General features: G+C 40.3%; 1 protein-coding gene and 2 long non-coding RNA genes across 3 annotated transcripts in view; all 3 read right to left on the minus strand.

Annotated features, from left to right (window-relative positions):
- LOC138402711 (uncharacterized) overlaps positions 1 to 21,179 on the minus strand; it is a 483,214-nt gene that overhangs the window by 120,464 nt on the left and 341,571 nt on the right. The window lies entirely within an intron of this gene.
- Positions 1 to 21,179, minus strand: part of LOC138402713 (uncharacterized) — a 156,506-nt gene that overhangs the window by 58,187 nt on the left and 77,140 nt on the right. The gene's annotated exons all lie outside the window — the stretch shown is intronic.
- The window catches only part of Reph (Regulator of eph expression), a 67,466-nt gene that overhangs the window by 39,181 nt on the left and 7,106 nt on the right, over positions 1 to 21,179 (minus strand). The window contains exon 3 of the mRNA XM_034971224.2: positions 8,307 to 8,357. Within this exon, the coding sequence (XP_034827115.2) occupies positions 8,307 to 8,357 (51 nt within the window). The remainder of the gene's footprint in view (positions 1 to 8,306; positions 8,358 to 21,179) is intronic.

Here is a 21,179-nt window from a genome sequence, read left to right on the forward strand (position 1 = left end):
ATTTATAGACTAGCGCTTGGCTGCAATCAGACCAGCCCCCTAATTGTGTAAGAATAACCATTTCATGGCTATCGCAATCGTCAAGAAATTCTGCCCTTTGATTGGTTGATTCGCTGTTTACATTTTTTCACAGCCAATCAAAGGGCAGAATTCTTGACGATTGCGATAGCCATGAAATGGTTATTCTTACACAATCAGGGGGCTGGTGGCAATTGATGATGATTATTATTATTTATTTATTTATTATTTAATTAGGACGGCCATAAAGCCAATTACACTTATTAAACTACGAGTACAAACTAACATAAACATACTTACAAAAATTGTTAAAATTATAAATTTTAAAAAGCAAAATTATAAATATTCACAAAAGTGCAAGATCTGACTGATGAGGTCAGCCCATTTGTCAGCAAATATGTCACAGCGAGGGGACTCCTTCAGCAGCGCGTTGAGCGCAGCCAAAGTGCGCGGTATGGGCACATGGGTGACCTGGAGCGAGCTTCCGTGCGACTAAACGGACTTACGAAAAATTTGGAGCGGTGGCGGAGATAGCTGTAATTAGAGGGTGCATAAACGCAGCAGAGCTTGTTGTGTAGTTCAGAGCAGTCAATCACACCCCTAAGAATCTTGCAAATTGTACCAATTTGGTCGCAGTCTCTTCGGGTTTTGAGCGAGTGGAAACCCAAGTGCCCTTGGAGAAATTTTGTGGGATACATAAATGGGTAATACCCGTGCAATTTTTTATATAAATACCTTAGAAAGGCTTTTTGAACCTTTTCAAGTAGCAAGGTGTAAGTGCTTTCATACGGATTCCAAATACAAGCGCTGGTTTCTAGCTTGGCACGAACCAAAGCGTCAAATAGCAGTTTTATCGTGTAACAATTTTGAAAATCTCGAGTATTACGCAAAACAAAATGATGATGAAAGGTGCTCGGAAGTGCTTGGAATCGAACTCCCGACCACCGGCTCTTAGTTACAACTTCTAAAACGCCTGCCCAAAAACTGTTTACTGACACAACAATACTTGTCGTTAATTAAAAACCTGCTTTGGAGATGACTGTGTAGCTATAGGCCGGTACCCGGTATGTGGCAGCATTGGAGAGGTGTTAAAACCTGAACTGTTTGCTTTACCACTTGGAACAGCCGTGAGTGTGAATATCGACGCTCGAACGCGTATTAGGTAGGTACGTTGGAAATTCTACCCAAGTATTTAGAAGGCCTTTAATTTACATCTACAGTGGGGCCGATTCTCTTGTACATAATCTCTAAACTAAACTAAATTAACAGGTCTAAATCTAGTGCTATCCTTTTCCGCAAACAACATTATGAAAAGGATAGCAATAGATTTAGACGTGCCATTTTAGTTTAGTTTAGATAATGGGGCCAATACTCTTGTACACAATCTCTAAACTAAACTAAATTAACAGGTCTAAATCTTGTGCTATCCTTTTCCGCAAGCAACATTATGAAAGGGATAGCAATAGATTTAGACGTTCCATTTTAGTTTAGTTTAGAGATTGTGTACAATGGAATTAGCCACATTGTGTACAACGGAATTAGCCACAATCTACATCTAACATAAGTAAAGCTTTTTAAACTGATCATGTAGGTAAATATACACAGGCTCTGTCCTCTGGTGCTGCAGATTTTTTATATATTTAACCCTAGATTGGTAAGCGGCGGTGTTTTCTTCGTGAAATACCTACATTACAATTTCAATCCGTGTGACGTCACAATCGGAACTAACATGGCGGCTACGGATATTTGTAGAACAGATTAAAAAAACCGGCCAAGTGCGAGTCACGCTCGCACACTGAGGGTTCCGTACTACAGTCGTATTTTTTCGACATTTTGCACGATAATTCAAAAACTATGATGTACAAAAATAAATAAAAATCTGTTTTAGAATGCACAGGTAAAGCCCTTTCATATGATACCCCACTTGATATAGTTATCTTACTTCGAATATTGAAAATAATAATTATTAGTTCATGACCAGACCAGAAATTTAGAAATTATAAAATTCCAAATCCCTGCCAGGAAACGAACCCGGGACATTCCACTAATAAGACCACACTTACCACTGCGCCAGGGTGGTCGAACATTTTTAGCTTTTTCTCGCTTGATGTAAAATACCGTATTATATGTACCTATTGTATCGAATACATATAAAACGGTATAAAAGCTGTGATAGCCTAGTGGTTAGGACGTCCGCCTTCTAATCGGAGGTCGGGGGTTCGATCCTGGGCACACACCTCTAACTTTTCGAAGTTTTATGTACGTTTTAATTAATTAAATATCACTCGCTTTAACGGTGAAGGAAAACATCGCGAGGAAACCTGCATGCCTGAGAGTTCTCCATAATGTTCTCAAAGGTGTGTGAAGTCTACCAATCCGCACATGGTCAGCGTGGTAGACTATGGTCAAAACTCTTCTCACTCTGAGAGGAGACCCGTGCTCTGTAGTGAGCCGGCGATGGGTTGATCATGATGAGGATGATGATGTATTTTATGGATCACAATAGGATAGTTTTCCATTACGGGAGGCCATTCTCATACGTACGATAATAAGCTCGTGGCGTGCTCCGTGCTCGGCAGACTCGTGGGCGCATATGTAATTGCCGGTTGCCGTAACGCTCGCCTTGGCTTCGGCGAGCAAGGCCAAGGTCGTTCAAGCGTACCGCGCCTCTGTCCCCGCCCGCCGCACTCTCCCCCTACCCCCTCCGAGCGTACTGCATGCGCACGCGCATTTTTTGCGCAGTGATGTAATCAAAAATTCGGCGCACAACATGGCTGCCGGGCGCCTGTCACGCACAGGTAAGTCTACAGCGTTTTTTTTTTTATAACTTTTGTTTCAACTTTAAACACCGGGTGTGTGTGTGTTTAGTTTAGTAGTTACAATAGAAATAATGCCAACAAAGTAATGCATGAGTAAAAAAAACAATCAATGTTTTTTTTTTTTTTTTTTAATAAAGAATATTAGCCATGTTAAATGACTAATATTCCCCTTTCCTCTCCAACTAAGCGTCAGGCTTGTGCTAGGAGTAGGTACGACAATAGTGCAACGGGTGGGGTTTGAACCGTCGACCTTTCGGTTTTCAGTCCACTCCTTTACCGCTTGAGCTATTGAGGCTCAATATGTTGTATACCTTCAAAACAAGAGTAAATAGGCATCTTCTAGGCAGGCGCGCTCAATCCTTGCTCCTCCTCATCATTGCTTTTCTAAGCATGTTGTCGTCAAGCGCAAGCCTATCTTGCAATTAAAAAAAACAACTTAAAAAAATGCCTTCTATGTTCCATATAACTAATAGGGACCTACGAGTATAAATAGAACATATACCTTATCCAAAATATATATGTACATATGTAATTATACATGCATTGAACTACTGAAAAACAAAGAAGGGGAAAAAAATAATTTAGCTGGAACTGACTAAACTGATGAATTTTTCACCGGCTCCTTCCTGAACCATTTAAGTAGAACAAAGCTTTAAAAAATATCATTATTAATTTAAACTTTAAATACCTTGAGACTTGACTCAAGAAGACTTACTTTGCGTTTAGTAGGAGGCTAAGATACTCTACTACCAACAACAATTTTCGGTGCAGGGTCATTATAATTACCAGACTCCAGCAGATTGGGCCCTCAACGTCAATCCTTTGAGCTATGTGAAAATACTCTACAATGACTATGTACTAATCTAGGTACAGCCACACGCACAGGGTTTAAAACCAGGGTTAGCAATAGTTAAGTAAGTGCTTAACTCCTTAAGTGGCAAGTCATAAAGGATAATAAGCCTTCTAGGGTAACTATTTATTGGGTAAGCAGTGCTTTTATGCCTCTATGAGCTGCAATGCTATAGATCCTAATAGATGACAGACCAATAATTTAAGCTTAACCATTGCCTGGCTAGTGCTGATCATTGAAACGTTATTTATCTTCATATTTTCTGCCAATTAAAAGCAATTATGCATTCAGTCGAGAAGTATAACACATGGGTGAGGTTTTATTAGTTTCATTATCAGAACCGGTAAATTGGTCAACATACATTGCATACATCGGATACACGACATGTCGGAACCAGTAGAACCAGTTTGGTTGATCCAACGTCTTTGCTGAGGCTTGCGTTTGCGAATTTCAATTAGCCAAGTGGATAAGTGCAGAGATTTGAATCCAAGCAAAGCTAATAAGTACTTAACTTAAGAAAATGTAAAGCATCTATAAAAAGGTAAAAGAAAGAAATAGTAACAATTAACAACAATAGGAATACTTATAAGATAAGAATGGACGGGGAAGGATTCTGAAGGATTTTCGAATAGAAACTGATGAATAGGTTTCAAAATCTTGGATGAAGAAGAATAATAAAATTGTTACTTCGTACATAAACTACTTTGTCCGGACTCCTGACTGCAGATGTCGTCTTTGAACATTTAGAAATAGGATAACTAAAAAATTTTAAACATTAGGACCTGCAGATCCCTAGCTAGACTAGCGCTTGGCTGCAATCAGACCTGGTGGCAAGTGATGATGCAGCCTAAGATGAAGCGCTCTTGCCCAGAAGTTGTCTATATTTATTCTCGACTTGAAGGTACCCAGTATTATAATTGGAGGGGAAAACTGATGATTAGAAAAGAGGAACCAAATCGCATCGTACCTACATATCCGTGGAATTTCGACTCCGTACGACGGCTGAGAAAACAGCTGATAATCCTCAAATGGTTCAACAGATTTTTATCAAAGAGAATCATCTCGATTAATAGTCCAGTCAATAGGGTAAGGTTACATTAATTCGCATTACCAATGTTTGCAAAGCAGACCACCTCAGACTAACTATACGAGTTGTATAGTTGTCTGAAGTGGTATGAGGCTACTGTTTGATGTGATTCAGACAACTGCAACCACATTAAACAGTAGGTCAGGCTGGTCAGCTCTTACCAGACCCAGCTGGTCACAATCAGCGTGATGATGCCGCCAGGTGGAGCGCGCCTGGCTGGTGGTGCCTATTCACTCTTCATTTAAAGGCACCAATATTATATGTGCTCAGTATAGGCCGCCTTTGAAGGTCTGAGCCAATAAAATCGATAAATGATAGCAATGGCTCGCCGTTAGCCATCCGGCGGCGGGCCCGACCGCAGGCCGCAGTCCACCGCGCCCGCTTCCCTACTAACATTACATGAACAATTAAACTGGAATGTCGCCCATACTGCATCTGCAACTAAGTGCATCGCGTATACTTCATTCCTTCGTTCGTTATGAGTTGACATTCCAAGCGCATCATCATGATCAAGCCATAACCGCTCCACTACTGAGCACGGGTCTCCTCTCTAAATGGGGTTTAGACCATAATCCGCCACGCTGGCCAAGTGCAAATTGGTAGACTTCACGCAACTTTTATAAGATTATGGAGAACTCTCAGGCATGCAGGTTTCTTTACGATGTTTTCCTTCACCGTTAAAGTAAGTGATATTTAATTAATTCAAACGCACATACCTCCGAAAGGTTAGAGGTACGTGCCCGGGATCGAAGAACCTTCGATTAGAAGGCGGACGTCCTACCCACGAGGTATCACAGCTTTAGTTTAAGAACTTTAATTCGGCAAAGTTTTTTTCTCTGGCACCATCAAAGTTTTGTACGTAAGTATAGTGTTTTGGCACGCGGTCGAGGATGTGTAATGTGTATGTGTGTCTGTCTACTTGCCGGCACCTACCGGCACCTACCGACTACCCGGACGCGTGCAGAGCTGCCATTCATACAGAAATAGTACCACAGCGCAACGTACAGCCAAATGTCTCTAATCTCTATTATGTATGACTAGCATAATATGCTCGCGACTTCATCCGCGTGGACTACTCAATTGACGTCCTCCCTGGCGCAGTGGTAAGCGCTGTGGTCTTATTAGTATGACGAGACGGGTTCGATTCCCGGCAGATGTTTGGAATTTTATAATTTCGAAATTTCTCATTTGGTCTGGTGGCTAGTTACCTGTCTACACTCTACCGGCAAAGCCGTGCCGCCAAGCGATTTAGCGTTCCGGTACGATGCCGTGTAGAAACCAAAGGGGCATGCGTTAATTAAGAACTGCCATACCCCTGGTTAGCCCACTTCCGTCTTAGACTGCATATCATCACTTACCACCAGGTTAGATTCCAGTGGAGCAAGGGCTTGTATCTAAATACAAAAATATTAAAAAAACCGGCCAAAAATTTTTGAGTTTCAGTTCTAAGTATGGGCATTGGGCAACCCCCAAATTTATTGTTTTTTTCTATTTTTGTGTAAAAATCTTAATACGGTTCACAGAATACATCTACTTACCAAGTTTCAACACTAAGTATAGCTCTTATAGTTTCGGAAAAAAGTGGCTGTGACATGCGGACGGACAGACAGACAGACAGACAGACATGACGAATCTATAAGGGTTCCGTTTTTTGCCATTTGGCTACGGAACCCTAAAAAGAGATCTATTTCCAGCAGTGGACGTCTATCAAATGAGAATGATAATGATGATAATGATGATGATGATGATGACGTAATGACAAACCGAAGTGGCTGGAGCGATCTCCGCCCACACGGCGCGGCGGCTCCCACGCGGTCGGTTCCGTACACGGCGTACTACGAGCCACACGTATCTACATTCTACTACACTATAGTAACGCTGCACCGGCAACGCTTGCCAAAATCAACACTGATTAAGATGAACTCTTTAATTTTCCGGGATAAAAAGTAGTCTGTCACTCTTCTGTTCTTTGACTATACCCATGCAAAAAAACCGGCCAAGTGCGAGTCAGGCTCGCGCAACGAGGGTTCCGTATTACAGTCGTATTTTTCGACATTTTGCACGATAATCCAAAAACTATGATGCATAAAAATAAATAAAAATCTGTTTTAGAATGCACAGGTGAAGACCTTTCATATGATACCCCACTTGATATAGTTATCTTACTTCGAAAATTGAAAATACTAATTATTAGTTCATGACCACAGTTTAATTTTTTTTGTGTGATCTAACCCTAAATTTACGGTTTTCAGATTTTTCCCCAAATGTCTGCTATAAGACCTACCTACCTGCCAAATTTCATGATTCTAGATCTAGGTCAACGGGAAGTACCCTGTAGGTTTCTTGACAAACCGACAGACAGACAGACAGACAGCAGACAACAAAGTGATCCTATTAGGGTTCCGTTTTTCCTTTTGAGGTACCCTAAAAATCACGTCGATCCATTGCTCCGTTGCGACGTGATTGAAGGACAAACCAACAAACAAACACACTTTCACATTTATAATATGGGTAGTGATAAGCAAAATCATGTGTGTGATAGACGTGATAGAGTTGTGCACTCATCCGTATTCAGTAAAAATTTAAAAAAATTGAATCGAGTATCGACTGTAAGGCGGAACGAAGTTCGCCAGGGCAGGCGGCAGCTAGTATTTAAATAAATTTTTTTTACAAAAAAAAAAAAACCGACTTCGATACACAAACACTAAAAATTGAAAAATAATTTAATTTATTACCGAATATATTATGTATACAAGAGTTAGTATGGTTCCATAATAATACTTTTTGGTGCCGGTGCCAACTGCCAATTAGCTTTAGCTGCGCGAATCGTCTAGACTTCATATTTTTATGAGACTCCACAATGGCACCTCATTGGCACCGACCCCAAAAAATATTATAATGGAACTATATTAACTCTTGTATACATAATATATGCGGTAATAAATTAAATTATTTTTCAATTTTTAGTGTTTGTGTATCGAAGTCGGTTTTTATTTTTTTTGTAAAAAAGTTTTATTTCACAATTTTTAGTGGTCCCATGGAATTATGCTATGCCTGGTTAAAAATCTACTGTTTACTAAGCTATTACACTGATCGCGAGCAATTTACTCTTATCCGTTGAGGAGTTCCAGTATCTATCTTCGAAGATGTTCATCAGATCTTCACCAAATTTAAATGGGACCAACTTTGAAGTATACCCTTTCAAACAAAAAAAGAATTTTCAAAATCGGTTCAGGCGTCTTCGAGTAATCGGGGAACATACATAAAAAAAAAAAAAGATTCCGACGAATTGAGAACCTCCTCCTTTTTTTGAAGTCGGTTAAAAATACGATTGTATGGAATAAGTGATGGAGAGTCAATTGTTAAAAGTTGATAAATAATAATAGCTTTTCTTTTTTATTGCACAAACAGGTAGCTATCTGAAATTGTAAGTAAGTAAATACTTATTCGATGAATGGTGCTCATTATTTTGTTATATATGGAAACATTGCGAATTAAATTAAGTAAACACACGAAGCAAAGGTTAACTTACTAATGTCGGTGACGTCATTCCACTTCATGATGACGTCAGCGCAGTATTCACCTGAAACAGAATATTTCAAGTTAAAATTTGTTTAGGACTACTTACAGCTAGTGTAATTTTATTTTAATTCAGATACAAGTTAGCCTTTGACTGCAATCTCACCTGGTGGTAAGTGATGATGCAGTCTAAGATGAAACCGGGCTAACCTGGAAGGCGTACGACCGAAGCCTCCCACCAGACCAGACCAGAAATTTAGAAACAACAAAAATCCCAAATTCCTGCCAGGAATCGAACCCGGGACCTCCCACTAATAAGACCACAGCGCTTACCACTGCGCCAGGGAGGTCGTCAACATGTAACTAGGGCAATGCTACATCTGTGGCACCACCACTGGTTCGGAACGAAGATTCTACTGAGAAAAGCCACAAGAAACTCAGCAGTTGCTCTTTTCAAATCATAAAAAGTTATACCATCTTTTGGACAACTGAAAGCTCAACCGGTTGCTTCCACGCGACTTTGTCGTTAAGTAATTTATCAATTTGTATTATTGCCTTCTGGTTAGGTCGTCCACCTAATCGGAGGTCGGGGGTTCGATCCCGGGCACGCACCTCTAACTTTTCGGAGTTGTCCATAATGTTGAGTAATGAGAGTTCTCCATAATGTTCTCAAAGGTGTGTGAAGTCTGCCAATCCGCACTTGGCCAGCGTGATAGACTATGGCTAAAACCCTTCTCACTCTGAGATGAGTCATGAGACCCTTGCTCTAGTGAGCCGGCCATGGGTTGCTCATGATGATGATTATAGTATCGACTTAATAAGTGTTTTTATTAGTCTTTACAGTCTCTTAGGTAGGCTTACATCTGGGACTGTACCACCATCAGTTTGGACAGATTCTCTTCAGAAGAGCTGGTAAGAAACTCGGCAGTTACCTACTCTCTCAAATCATAGAAGTTGGCAAATCTAATTTGTTTTTAAAAATCGAATGAGTAAGCAGACAACTGTTAATTATTAATATTATAAGTAAGTATATACTTTAATCAAAATACATAAATAGATTATAATCGTGTTGGGATATCGATAAATCGTCAGTAAATAGCGCTTATCGCGTCGATTAGATTATGTTGCTATTTTTAAACGAATTTTTATAAACTAGCAATAACAGAATATCTAACCACCATGGACGTTGCGCGTGAATCATACTGATATTATATCGTCTCCGTGCTCGCTGATATTTTTAGGGTTCCGTACCTTTTTTTTTTTTTTTTTTTTTTTTTTTTTTTTTTTTTTTTTTTTTTTTTTTTTAATAAGTACTTCGTGATAATATTAATTGGAATGATTATTTATTAGTGCTAAGTAGCTGGCGCTGCGTGTTGCGTGCGCGCCGACGACGCTGCATCTATTGTATGCAACACTTTTTCGATTGGTTCCAGCACTTCTTTTTAATGGAAGGAACTGCCATTGTAATTATACCCGTTGTCAGTTTCCCACAGTCGGGCAAAAACCGCATTATGTGCTAATTCTTAATGGAAGACTCATGTTGTAGAAATTTTACGGGACTGATGATGATTCTCTTAAATTTTCTCTTGGAAATTTTACTGTCGATATGAGGAAGTAAGGTGAGTTTTTACTGTTTGTACAACTATGTTTTCTCCATCAACTAAGCCTGTTTAAAGCACTATGCATACTAATATTATAAATGCGAAAGTGTGTCTGTCTACTAGCTTTTAACGGCTCGACAGTTCAACCGATTTTGATGAAATTTAGTACAGAGTTAGCTTACATCCCGGGGAAGGACATAGAAGGACACACTTTTTTACTGGGAAAATCAAAGAGTTCCCATGGGATTTAAAAAAAAACCGGCCAAGTGCGAGTCAGACTCGCGCACCGAGGATTGTATGGACCGTGCTACACTTACAGTCGTACTTTAAGATATTTTGCACCAAGGTATAAATCAAGAACTATTATGCATATAAATAAATTAAACTCTGTTTTAGAATGAACCTACAGGTAAAGCCCTTTCATATGATACACTAATTGGTATAGTTATCTTACTTTGAAAGTTGAAAATAAGTACTAATTATTTGACCATGAACACATTTTGTACGACACTCGTAACACAAGTTATCTTAGTACTGCGTCTAATCCATAGATTAATTATTATTAGTTTCGCTACGCCTAAGCACTCCTTTGGCAGGATCACATATTGTTAACTAGCATAATATTGGGAATTATTTGTAAGGTGTAATCTACCTTGAGATGATTTGATCTTCCTTCACAAAATACAAGCCGCCGGTGAGCCGTTGAGGTAAAATTCCGCCGTGAAGAACTGTGAGCGAGATACGGGCGGCGGCGGTGGCGGCGGCCTACTTTCAGCTGAATGAATTATTCTAATTGGCACGGGTGCGGAGCGGGTAGAGACGAGCTCCTGAGCCCGCTGACTGTCATCAGATTAATGATGATAAAAGCGTGGCAACATCTTTACACAACTACCCCCAAAAGGAGTTAAAAATGATTTCAGAGTTCATGTAAGTATTATTATTGTATATAAGTTGATTTGGGTATTTATTATAAGATATTTATGTAGTTTATTAGATTTTAGTACCGTAGACCTATTCCACTTCTTTATACGCCTTACTCACAACCTCGAATGGGAAGCTGGAAGAAATCTCTGTTTAGAGATAAGCATTTCCGATGTAACTTAATTTATTATTACTTTGTAACTACAATTTTTGGTACATGAATAATAAAAATAAATAAATAAATAAGTAAAGTCAGTTTTTTTATTCCACCATAATTTCTTTTCTGAACAGATTTGATTGTATGAGGTATCGTTAGATTAGAATTCTTACATCATCCCGAGTGATACGACGTCCACCTCGTATTCTCCCGAATTAGTCGGGGGTTCGATCCCAGATACGGCACCTCAAGTTTTCGAAGATATGTGCCTTTTTGCTTTAACGGTGAAGGATCGTGGAAATCTGGATGCCTGAGAGTACTTCGTAATGTTCTCAACAGTGTGTAAAATCTGCTAAACCGCACTCAGGCAGCGTAGTAGATTATGGCCTACACCCTTATGAGACCCGTGCGTAAGTGAGCCAGCGATAATGATGATGAGATGAATGTATAGTGGCATCTCGTAGTAATGGCGGATCACACTTCACCGTAAAGTAGGTATAAGCCCCGCAAATTGCTATTGCGCTGGAATCATGTCTTATTTACATCGAAATGAATGAAATCGAAACATTTTGACGTCAGCCGAAATAAAAATATACCATAAGTTCGAAACTACAGTCTAGTGCTGACGTCACTAAAATGGCGCCCACGCGCAATAGCAATTTGCGGGACTTATAATGATACAGCGTCGCTCCGTGAACCCGCTGCAAACTGTTCAATTCAAAGGTCATCGACTGCACACGCCAATAGTGGATGGAAACGCTGTAGAGCAAACTTTACCGCGACCTAACACTAAAAAGTTGCCGTTTCAAAGGCAATGACCGACTGAAACTATAATGATATTAGAGAAAATAGTACCTAGATAATAGAGAAAAGCATAAGTATCTAATAAACTAGTTATAACCATAGACTTATTATATTTTACTTAGTTATACGTCCATGCATATAGCGTTCAAAATTTATAAAAATTATCTTTTATTTTCACTAAATAAATATACATAGTAGCTACAGACTATGAAGCTTAGCAAATGTACAGTTCATATGCAACATTGTAATATAGGCTTGAGCTCGGAAACTTCGGTTTTGGTGTAACTCCGGAGTCCGGACTTCCGAATCGCTTGTAAAACCGGAGATGTCGTGAACGTAATCGAAATTTCGATTTTCAAATTTTAAGAAAAAAGTTTAAAGCGGAACGAGTTTTTTCCGTGGTAATGTATAGTAGGTATACGACAGGTCAAGATGGCAATCGGGGTATGAGGCGGGAGGACGCGACTCGGGTGTGCGCGACAGCCGCACCGGTTTACCGCGTGGGCTATGCGGGTGTGCGGGGCGTCCCCACCCCGATTGCCATCTCGACCTGTCCCGTACTATAGGTACAGTAGCCGGCAAGAAATATTGTAAATCGATTTTTAGAATGAGATTTCGGCTTTGTAGAGCGTTGTCTCTGTCACTCATACCTATGTGACGATTTGTCGGTCTCAACGACAGAGACAACGCTCTAGATTGTGACGTTCATCACAAAACGTCACCCGGCCACGTGTGGCGAACACTCATGGATAGCATTTAGCAGGCGATAGCACAGGCATAGTAGCATGAGTGTGCAGACACGGCATAGCAAGCGTACAGTTCAGACATGACGTTACTATTTTAGCGTTTAAACTATCGTGAGTGATTTCCATTATACATATCTCACACCCGGCTTTACTCACGTGTTTAGCTGTCAACGAACTGAGTCCCTGTGAAAAAGGACCCCGGATGGGTTCGAAACTAGTCGGGCTTACGACTTACGTCGACTAACCACGTGAGTAAAGCCGGGTGTGAGATATGTATAATGACGCTACTATTAGTGCACGGCTCAAGGGAACGTTAAACCTAACGAGTAGTATAAGGAATGTTCATAAAACATGTCAAAATGTCTAGGTATTTGTGTGTGCTAGTATGTTTGTGTTGCGATCATCCAACTTTACCGGCCGTTACATTTTTTCGTTCCTCCTCTTTTTCCTCCGACATGGCCATCGGAGACTGATCTAGGTCTACTCAGATCGGCTTTTTTTAGCTTCCTTTTAGCTTTGAATAAATTGGTTCTGGTACACTGCTGCTACAATATTAATCAGATAATAATCTTTTTTTCTCAAGTTTATATTATATTTTTAACAAAGCTAATTTAAGTACGTTAGGCGGTTTTGGGATTGGTAAAAACTTCAAGGTGTTTAATAACATGCCAATTGTATTAGCTTTTAAAATTTTATGAAAGCGTCAAGTATGGCTTTCGGTGATTGGAGTACCTCCTAACAGCTTCTAATTGTTATCATAGTTTTAATTTTTCACAACTGTCGGCAGTCCACAATTTTCAACTTTTTTTAGTAAGAAAAAGGAAAAGAAAAAGTGTTTATGAACTTGAGTGTTTATGGTGCCACAGAAAGTTAACATTAAAAAAATTTAAAAAAACACTCGAAATAAGATGCGTGGTGTGTGGTACCAATTTTTCTATTTGCTTCGTCACTGTACGCTCGCTAAGCTGCGGCGCGGTGCAGGCTAGGCTAAGGCTAGGGCGTTCACCCGCGCTGAAACCGGGTCGCGAAGGTTACCGCGCTCCGCTCTGTACAAACACTCATTAGGCCTGTGTCTGATCCGCTGGAATACCCCTACTAAAACCTACCATACCAGCCAACCCTTTCGACTACTAGGTACCGCGAAATCTACACAAATAAATAAAATCCAAGTGTCTATCTGTAATCTACTCAATCCATGCTAGGGTACCTAATTTTTTTATTCAGATACAAGTTAGCCATTGAGTGCAATCTCACCTGGTGGTAAGTGATGATGCAGTCTAAGTTGGAAGAGGGCTAACCTGGAAGGGGGCATGGCAGTTTTACTTAAATCGATACCCCTTTGGTTTCTACGCGGCAACGTACCGGAACGCTAAATCACTTGGCGATACGGCTTTGCCAGTAGGGTGGTAACTGGCCACGGGCAAAGCCTCCCCACCTGAGCAGATATTTAGAAATTATAAAATTCCAAACCCCTGCCGGGAATCGAACCTGGGACCTCCCACTAATAAGACCACTGCGCCAGGGAGGTCGTCGAATTTATTACTAGATGATGCCCGCGGCTTATTAGGCGGACGAGGTTACTTTTTGATATATACAGGTATACAGGTATACAGGTATACACGTATACAGGTATACACGTAGGTATACCGGTATACACGTATACAGGTATACAGGTATACAGGTAAACAGGTATTATTAGGAAACAAGTTCACTTTATCGCGACTAAACGAAAGGGCGTTATCTTGTTTTGAATAACAAAGCCCATAATCTGTGGTGGCACAGTTCCTCGGCGCAAGTACGCGATGTCCTCCGCACTGATAACAGCGCGGTGTTGCGGTGGGGGTTGCCGAACTCGAGTTATCACGATAAACAGCTGATTTGCTCATATGTTAACATCACTGGTGTTATTTATATACATTTCAATGCATAAGTTTTAAATAATGTAATAAAATTCACATCTGTCTGCGGCGGATGCTCGACTACTTCGGTCACATTGCCAGGAACAACGCGAGTAGCATAGAGAAACTGTTGATCACCGGCAACATCTGAGGAAAGAGACCCCGCGGATGAAGCCCGAGACGTTGGTGCGACCAATTCGTGAAGCGGCCGACACACCCTTCTGCAACGCCTTCCGTACGGCCTCCAATAGGGAAAAATGGCGCAACATCGTGAAGAATGTATCTCGAGGGAGCCACAATCCTCAAAATTGAGGGACCGACGCGAGAAGAAGAAGAAGAATCAAATTCACACAAATCGACACGTGAAATGATTCCTATGTTTGATACTTACAAATAATTTTTCAAAAACCCCACTGCTGCGGTTTGCATTGAAGAAATTTAATTATAAAAAAAAATGTTTTCTTGGTCATCCGAGAAATTGCTACATGAAACTTACCAAAGTCAAATCGGTAACCGAGTTGATTGGGATCTAATTTTAGAGCTGTATCGGATTCGTCGAAAATTGCTCTCTGATAATATACCCTAAAGACGATATACTATATAGTGAACTTTACGACGAAGACGAAACGAGGAGGGTGGAGGGGTGAGACGGGCAATCGTAAAAACGGCTCTGCTGTAAAGCCATCTTCAGATGATCCAACCTTTTCCAACAAACATTATAGCCTTACTTTAGTATGTTTCCGACATCTAACAATATTTAACAATGCTTGCAGCATTGGCCCTTTGGATGGGCAAACTAATTCTTTGTCCTACGTAATCCCAGCTCAAGGGATCCCCCGGTAGACGCAATAACCTCTTTTTTTTTCTTTCTAAAACAACTTCTATTCTTATCTACTTGCGCCTCTTCGGCACTGGTGGCCGCTGCACCCGCCATAGAGGAGGTCGCCTGAATGTGGGATGCAGCCAAATTGTCTGTACAATACAAGTGCCTTAAACTTCTGTAATTATTATGAAAGTTTTGTCACGAATAAAAAAGTCTAGTAACTAAATTCAAATAATTAATTCAAAATATGTAGGACGTAAATTAGGTACTCTTTTTGATTGTCAATTTTTCAAATGATTTATTCAAAATAGGTAATAAATTACTCTTATTGAGGGTCTGGTATGGTGTTGGATTTGTAAGATATAGTGCTGATAATTATTACGCAAACTTAAAACTAAAGCTACGAGGGTTCCAAGCGCGCTCAGGTCTTCCGTGATTTCAGATAAAACAAGGATTCCGTAACTCCAGATAAAACAAGGAACCCTAAACTAACCCCAAGTGTTCCTCACTTTGTTGTCTGTCTGTCGCGTCTGTAGAATCATGAAATTTGGCAGGTAGTGTAGTGTATCAATGTCTTATAACACAAGTAAAGGGAAAAATCTGAAAACCGTGAATTTTTGGTAAGTGGTAAAACATCACAAAAAAAAATTAAATTCTACGATGGTGCGGAACCCTTCGTGTTCGAGTCCAACTCGCATCTGACCGATTTTTTCTCAGTATAAGTTGGTCTGTTGCCTGTTGGCATGTGTGTAGAGTGTAGACGCTCATAAATAAAACAGGCTCCGGGGACCGGTCGCGGCCGGTTCGCGTCTCGTGACATAAGATATAACAAGTCGCGCTGTTGACGGAAATCACGTAGCCTGAGCGAGGGCTTTTTACCTTTACCACATTATGACACACATCTTCTTAATTCAACGACGGCCGACAATTGACTGCGAGCTTCGCAACCAGTCCGACGATGTGAATGGGCAGGCTTCCAGGAAGATGTGTTGGATTTAATGAAGGCTACCATAAACGGACACCAGTTTTTATGGTATAAAATTTTTTACAAAAAAAATAAAAACCGACTTCGTTACACAAACACTAAAAATTGAAAAATAATTTAATTTATTACCGATTATATTATGTATACAAGAATTAATATAGTTCCATAATAATACTTTTTGGTGCCGGTGCCAATTAGCTTTAGCTGCGCGAATCGTCTAGACTTCATATTTTTATGGGACTCCACAATGGCACCTCATTGGCACCGACCCCAAAAAATATTATTATGGAACTATATTAACTCTTGTATACATAATATAATCGGTAATAAATTAAATTATTTTTCAATTTTTAGTGTTTGTGTAACGAAGTCGGTTTTTATTTTTTTTGTAAAAATTTTTTATTTCACAATTTTTAGTGGCCCCATGGAATTATGCTATGACTGGTTAAAAATCTACTGTTTACTAAGCTATTACACTGATCGCGAGCAATTTACTCTTATCCGTTGAGGAGTTCCAGTATCTATCTTCGAAGATGTTCATCAGATCTTCACCAAATTGAAATGGGACCAACTTTGAAGTATACCCTTTCAAACAAAAAAAGAATTTTCAAAATCGGTCCAGGCGTTTTCGAGTAATCGGGGAACATACATAAAAAAATAAAAAATAAAAAAAAAAAAAGATTCCGACGAATTGAGAACCTCCTCCTTTTTTTGAAGTCGGTTAAAAAGTAATATAAGAATCGGAATGGATCCGAGACATGGTCGCTAACTATATGAACCTCATAAGTAAGCAACGGAATGAACTCTGAAGAACAAAATCCGAAATTAGGAATTACGTAGGAGAGCCAAAATGGCCGACAAAGCGCAACGAAAGCAAGCTGAAGTGACACACCATGTCTATCGCAGAACCGATGGCCGCTGGGGCAGACGTGTTCTGGAGTGGAGACTGCGTACCAGCAAGCGCAGTATGGAACGACCTTCAGAAGGTAGCGGGAAGTGGGTGGATAAGGAAAGCGGAGGACCGTGCGTGGTGGCGCGCTTTCGGGAAGGCCTATGCACAGCAGTGAACGCAAACAGACTAATTGATTGAATAAAGAGCCATGCTCGGAGTTTCTTTACGTGATCAAATTAGAAATGAGGAGATCCGTAGGAGAACCAGAGTAGCTTACGTTGCTCAGCGGGTTGCGAAGTTGGCAATGGGCAGGGCACATAGGTTGAAAAACCGATAGATTTTGGGGTTGATCCTACCCATAAAAGACCAGCCATTAACCAACAGTTTTTAAAATGACGAACAACATGTTATACCATTATGTTGCTGCAGAATAAGTGTCAAATTAAAATAAACTAAAACACTCACCGAATGGGTTTATTTTCACGCACTGTAGTTATCAGTGGCTCTGATTACGCTTCAATCGCGCCAGCTGATTGAAGGGGAGGGCGGGGGGCACCGGGCAAGGGGGGAGGGGAACGATGCAGCGACGCGATTGGTTGACACACCGTAATCTCATGCGAATGGGCTGCGCGTGCGTCTACTTTGGTGTCATATTAATTTCTAGTTTTAAACGCAGGGCCACGTTTTAGTTTCTCTTCTGACATAAAGTGGTAATCTTGGACAGGATGTTTGGCACATTATCTAATAGTAGGTACCTGTGTAACTTATAGATAAGAAATAAGCTGTGATAGCCTAGTGGTTAGGACGTCCACCTTCTAGTCGGAGGTCAGAGGTTCGATCCCGGGCATGCACCTCTAACTTTTCTGAGTTAGGTAGGTATGTGCGTTTTAAGTAATTAAAATATCACTTGCTTAGCGGTAAAGGAATCCGTGAGGAAACCGGCATGCCTGAGAGTTCTCCATAATGTTCAAATGTATGGTCAAAAACTCTTCTCACTCTGAGAGGAGACCCGTGCTCTGTAGTGAGCCGGCGATGGGTTGATCATGATGATGATGAAGAAATAGGTAATATACTTAGCTTGGCTACTTATGCTCAGTCGACAATGGGGTTTCGGCCAAGTATTCATACGTCAATCGATGAAAGTGTTATTGTAGACTAATTGACATCACTACTTCACTATCACTACCCATATTATAAATGTTTAAGTGTGTTTGTATGTTGGTTTGTCCTTCAATCACGTCATGCAACGGAATGACGTAGTAGGTAGGCACCAAGGTATAGCTGTTAAAGACGAGAGTGACGAGAGCTAGGTACTTTTTGTCCAGGAAAATTAGAGCTCCCACGGGATTTTAGAAAATTAAAGCTCCCACGGGATTTTAGAAAAACTAAATCCACGCGAACAAAGTCCGCGGGCATCAGCTACCTACTTATAGTCTAAATATATATGTGAAAGGAAAAGATGACTGACTGACTGATCTATCAACGCACAGTTCAAACTACTGGACGGATCGGGCTGGGCATGCAGATAGCTATTATGACGTAGGCGTCCGCTAAGAAAGGATTTTTGAAAATTCATCTCCTGAGGGGGTGAAATATTGGTTTGAAATTTGTGTAGTCCACGCGGAGGAAGTCGCGAGCATAAGCTCGTTATTGATAAAGAAACAAGCGTGTTATTAGTTGAAATCAAAAACAAATAAACATAGTTTAAACAGACATATAAAATGTTTTGCAACAAAATATTATGAGCAGCTGCAAATATAACCACACAGGCATATGGAATTAATCGGGGTCAGAGTTCAGAAATATATTTCCAACTGGTGGGTGCAGTCAATGGTTCAACGTCATATTAAAAATATATCTGACGGCAAAACTACTGTACGCTTAGCTTAGGTATTGGAGTATGGCGATATTAATTCCCCTAGCAATCTGAAAATAGAAATCGCAATACCTAGGTTTATGTCAATTTATATTTTCTAGTAAGTATTCGATTTCATGTACCCAGGTTGTACTAATTCCCTCTTTGATTACTTATAAAAAAATCCAAATTTGAATATCAATGAGAAATTAAAGTCATGTAAAAAATATTTAAAAATCGGTTTTAAAATGCACAGGTGAAGTCCTTTCATATGATACCCCCCACTTGATGTATTATGTGTTTACATAATATGTATGTAAAACACCTACCTGTATCAACAAATAAATAAAATTGAATTGAATTGATATATACTTAGTTACTTTACTTCGGAAATTGAAAATACTAATCATTAATTCATGACCACAATTTAATTTTTTTTGGTGTGATGTAACCACAAATTCACGGTTTTCAGATTTTTCCCCTAATGTCTGCTATAAAACCTACCTACCTGCCAAATTTCATGATTCTAGGTCAATGGGAAGTACTCTGTAGATTTCTTGACAGACAGACATTCAGACAGACAACAAAGGGATCCTATAAGGGTTCCGTTTATCCTTTTGAGGTACGGAACCTTAAAAAAAAGATTGAATAAAACGCGTCTTGTGAAATCCGAAGCAAGTTATCGGGCGTCGATGTCGATAAAACTTGTAATTTACCGGAGTGCGTGGCCAATGTTAAACTAAACACCACGGCATTGTCGGTTGCCACGCGGTTACCGGTTAGACATTTGCCGGTTACCAACTCTCTAAAAGCGCTGATAGCCTAGTGGTTAAAACGTCAGTGGGTTCGGTCCCGGGCACACACCTCTATAACTTTTCGGTGTTTTTGTGCGTTTTAACTTAATTAAAATAAGTAGGTATAACTTGCTTAACGGTGAAGAAAAACATCGTGAGGAAACCTGCATTACTGAGAGTTCTCCATGATGTTTACAAAAGTGTATGAATTCTGCCAATCCGCACTTAACCAACGTGATAGACTATGGCCAAACCCTTCCCATTCTGAGAGAAGGCCCATCCTCAGTAGTCAGCCCTGAGCCCTTGATGGATGATGATGAATCAAAATTATGTAGAAATTGTGAAAAGATTGAATAAGACGCGTTTTCTGAAATCAGAAGCAAGTTATCGGACGTCGATGTCGGGAGAACTTGTAATTTACCGGAATGCGTGGCCAATGTTAAACTAAACACCACGACATTGTCGGACATACCGGTTACCAACTCTCTAACTATTCCCAGGATTACTTGATAAAAATATGTGGTTTTTAACTGCACCATTTACTTAAAGGTTAGGTTTATCTACGCGTACGAAACGCTTTGCGTCATCATTCCTTATACGCATGGTCTGGAATACTCCTCCGAGATCAGTGTTTCCTGTCAATAAAATTATAATCCGGGTATCTTTAAAACAAGAGTGAATAAGCACCTTCTAGGCAAACGCGTCCCATCTTAGGCCACATCATCACTTCCTATCAGGTGTGATCGTGGTCGTGCGCCTATAATGAATGAAAAAAGAGAAATTAAAATAAGCAAGTAATATTATTGAGAAGTTTGCAGCAAGCTGAATGGTTCATCACCATCATTCACCGATAGACGCCACAGCTGGACTGAGCTGGACAAAGGTAGGCCTCTTGTACTACTCTTCCACACGCCATCTCGGAAAGGCATTCCGAACCAGTGCTATCTGCATTTGACAATACAAAAGTACTTGTAAAAGTATTTGAATAAAACAGTTTTCTATTATATTCCACTGTCTTGTGCCGCCTGAATCCAGCAGCTCCCTGTGACGCGTTTGAAGTCGTCTGTCCAGCTAGAGGGGGCTCTTCCATTACTGCGCTTTTTGGTGCGGAGTCGCCATTCTAGCACCTTAGGACCCCAACGTCTATCAGTTTTTCGAACTATGATTCCTGCCCATTGTCACTTCAGCTTCATAAACCGCTGAGCTGTGGTTCCTCTGCTCATTTCTGATTTGATCTCTTTCCTCATCGCCTGCTGAGTGAGCTTTCTTATAGACACAGACATAGACACTCTAAGAGTGCAATTTAATAATGGGTTTAGGATGCTGTTGGGCTTGCCGCGGTTCTGTTCAGCGTCAGGTATGTTCGCAGAGGAGCGCACTGATGACTTCTTTGCCGTAACGCGGAAGAAG

This window comes from Maniola hyperantus, chromosome 8 (assembly GCF_902806685.2).
Source record: "Maniola hyperantus chromosome 8, iAphHyp1.2, whole genome shotgun sequence".
Lineage (NCBI taxonomy): Eukaryota > Metazoa > Arthropoda > Insecta > Lepidoptera > Nymphalidae > Maniola > Maniola hyperantus.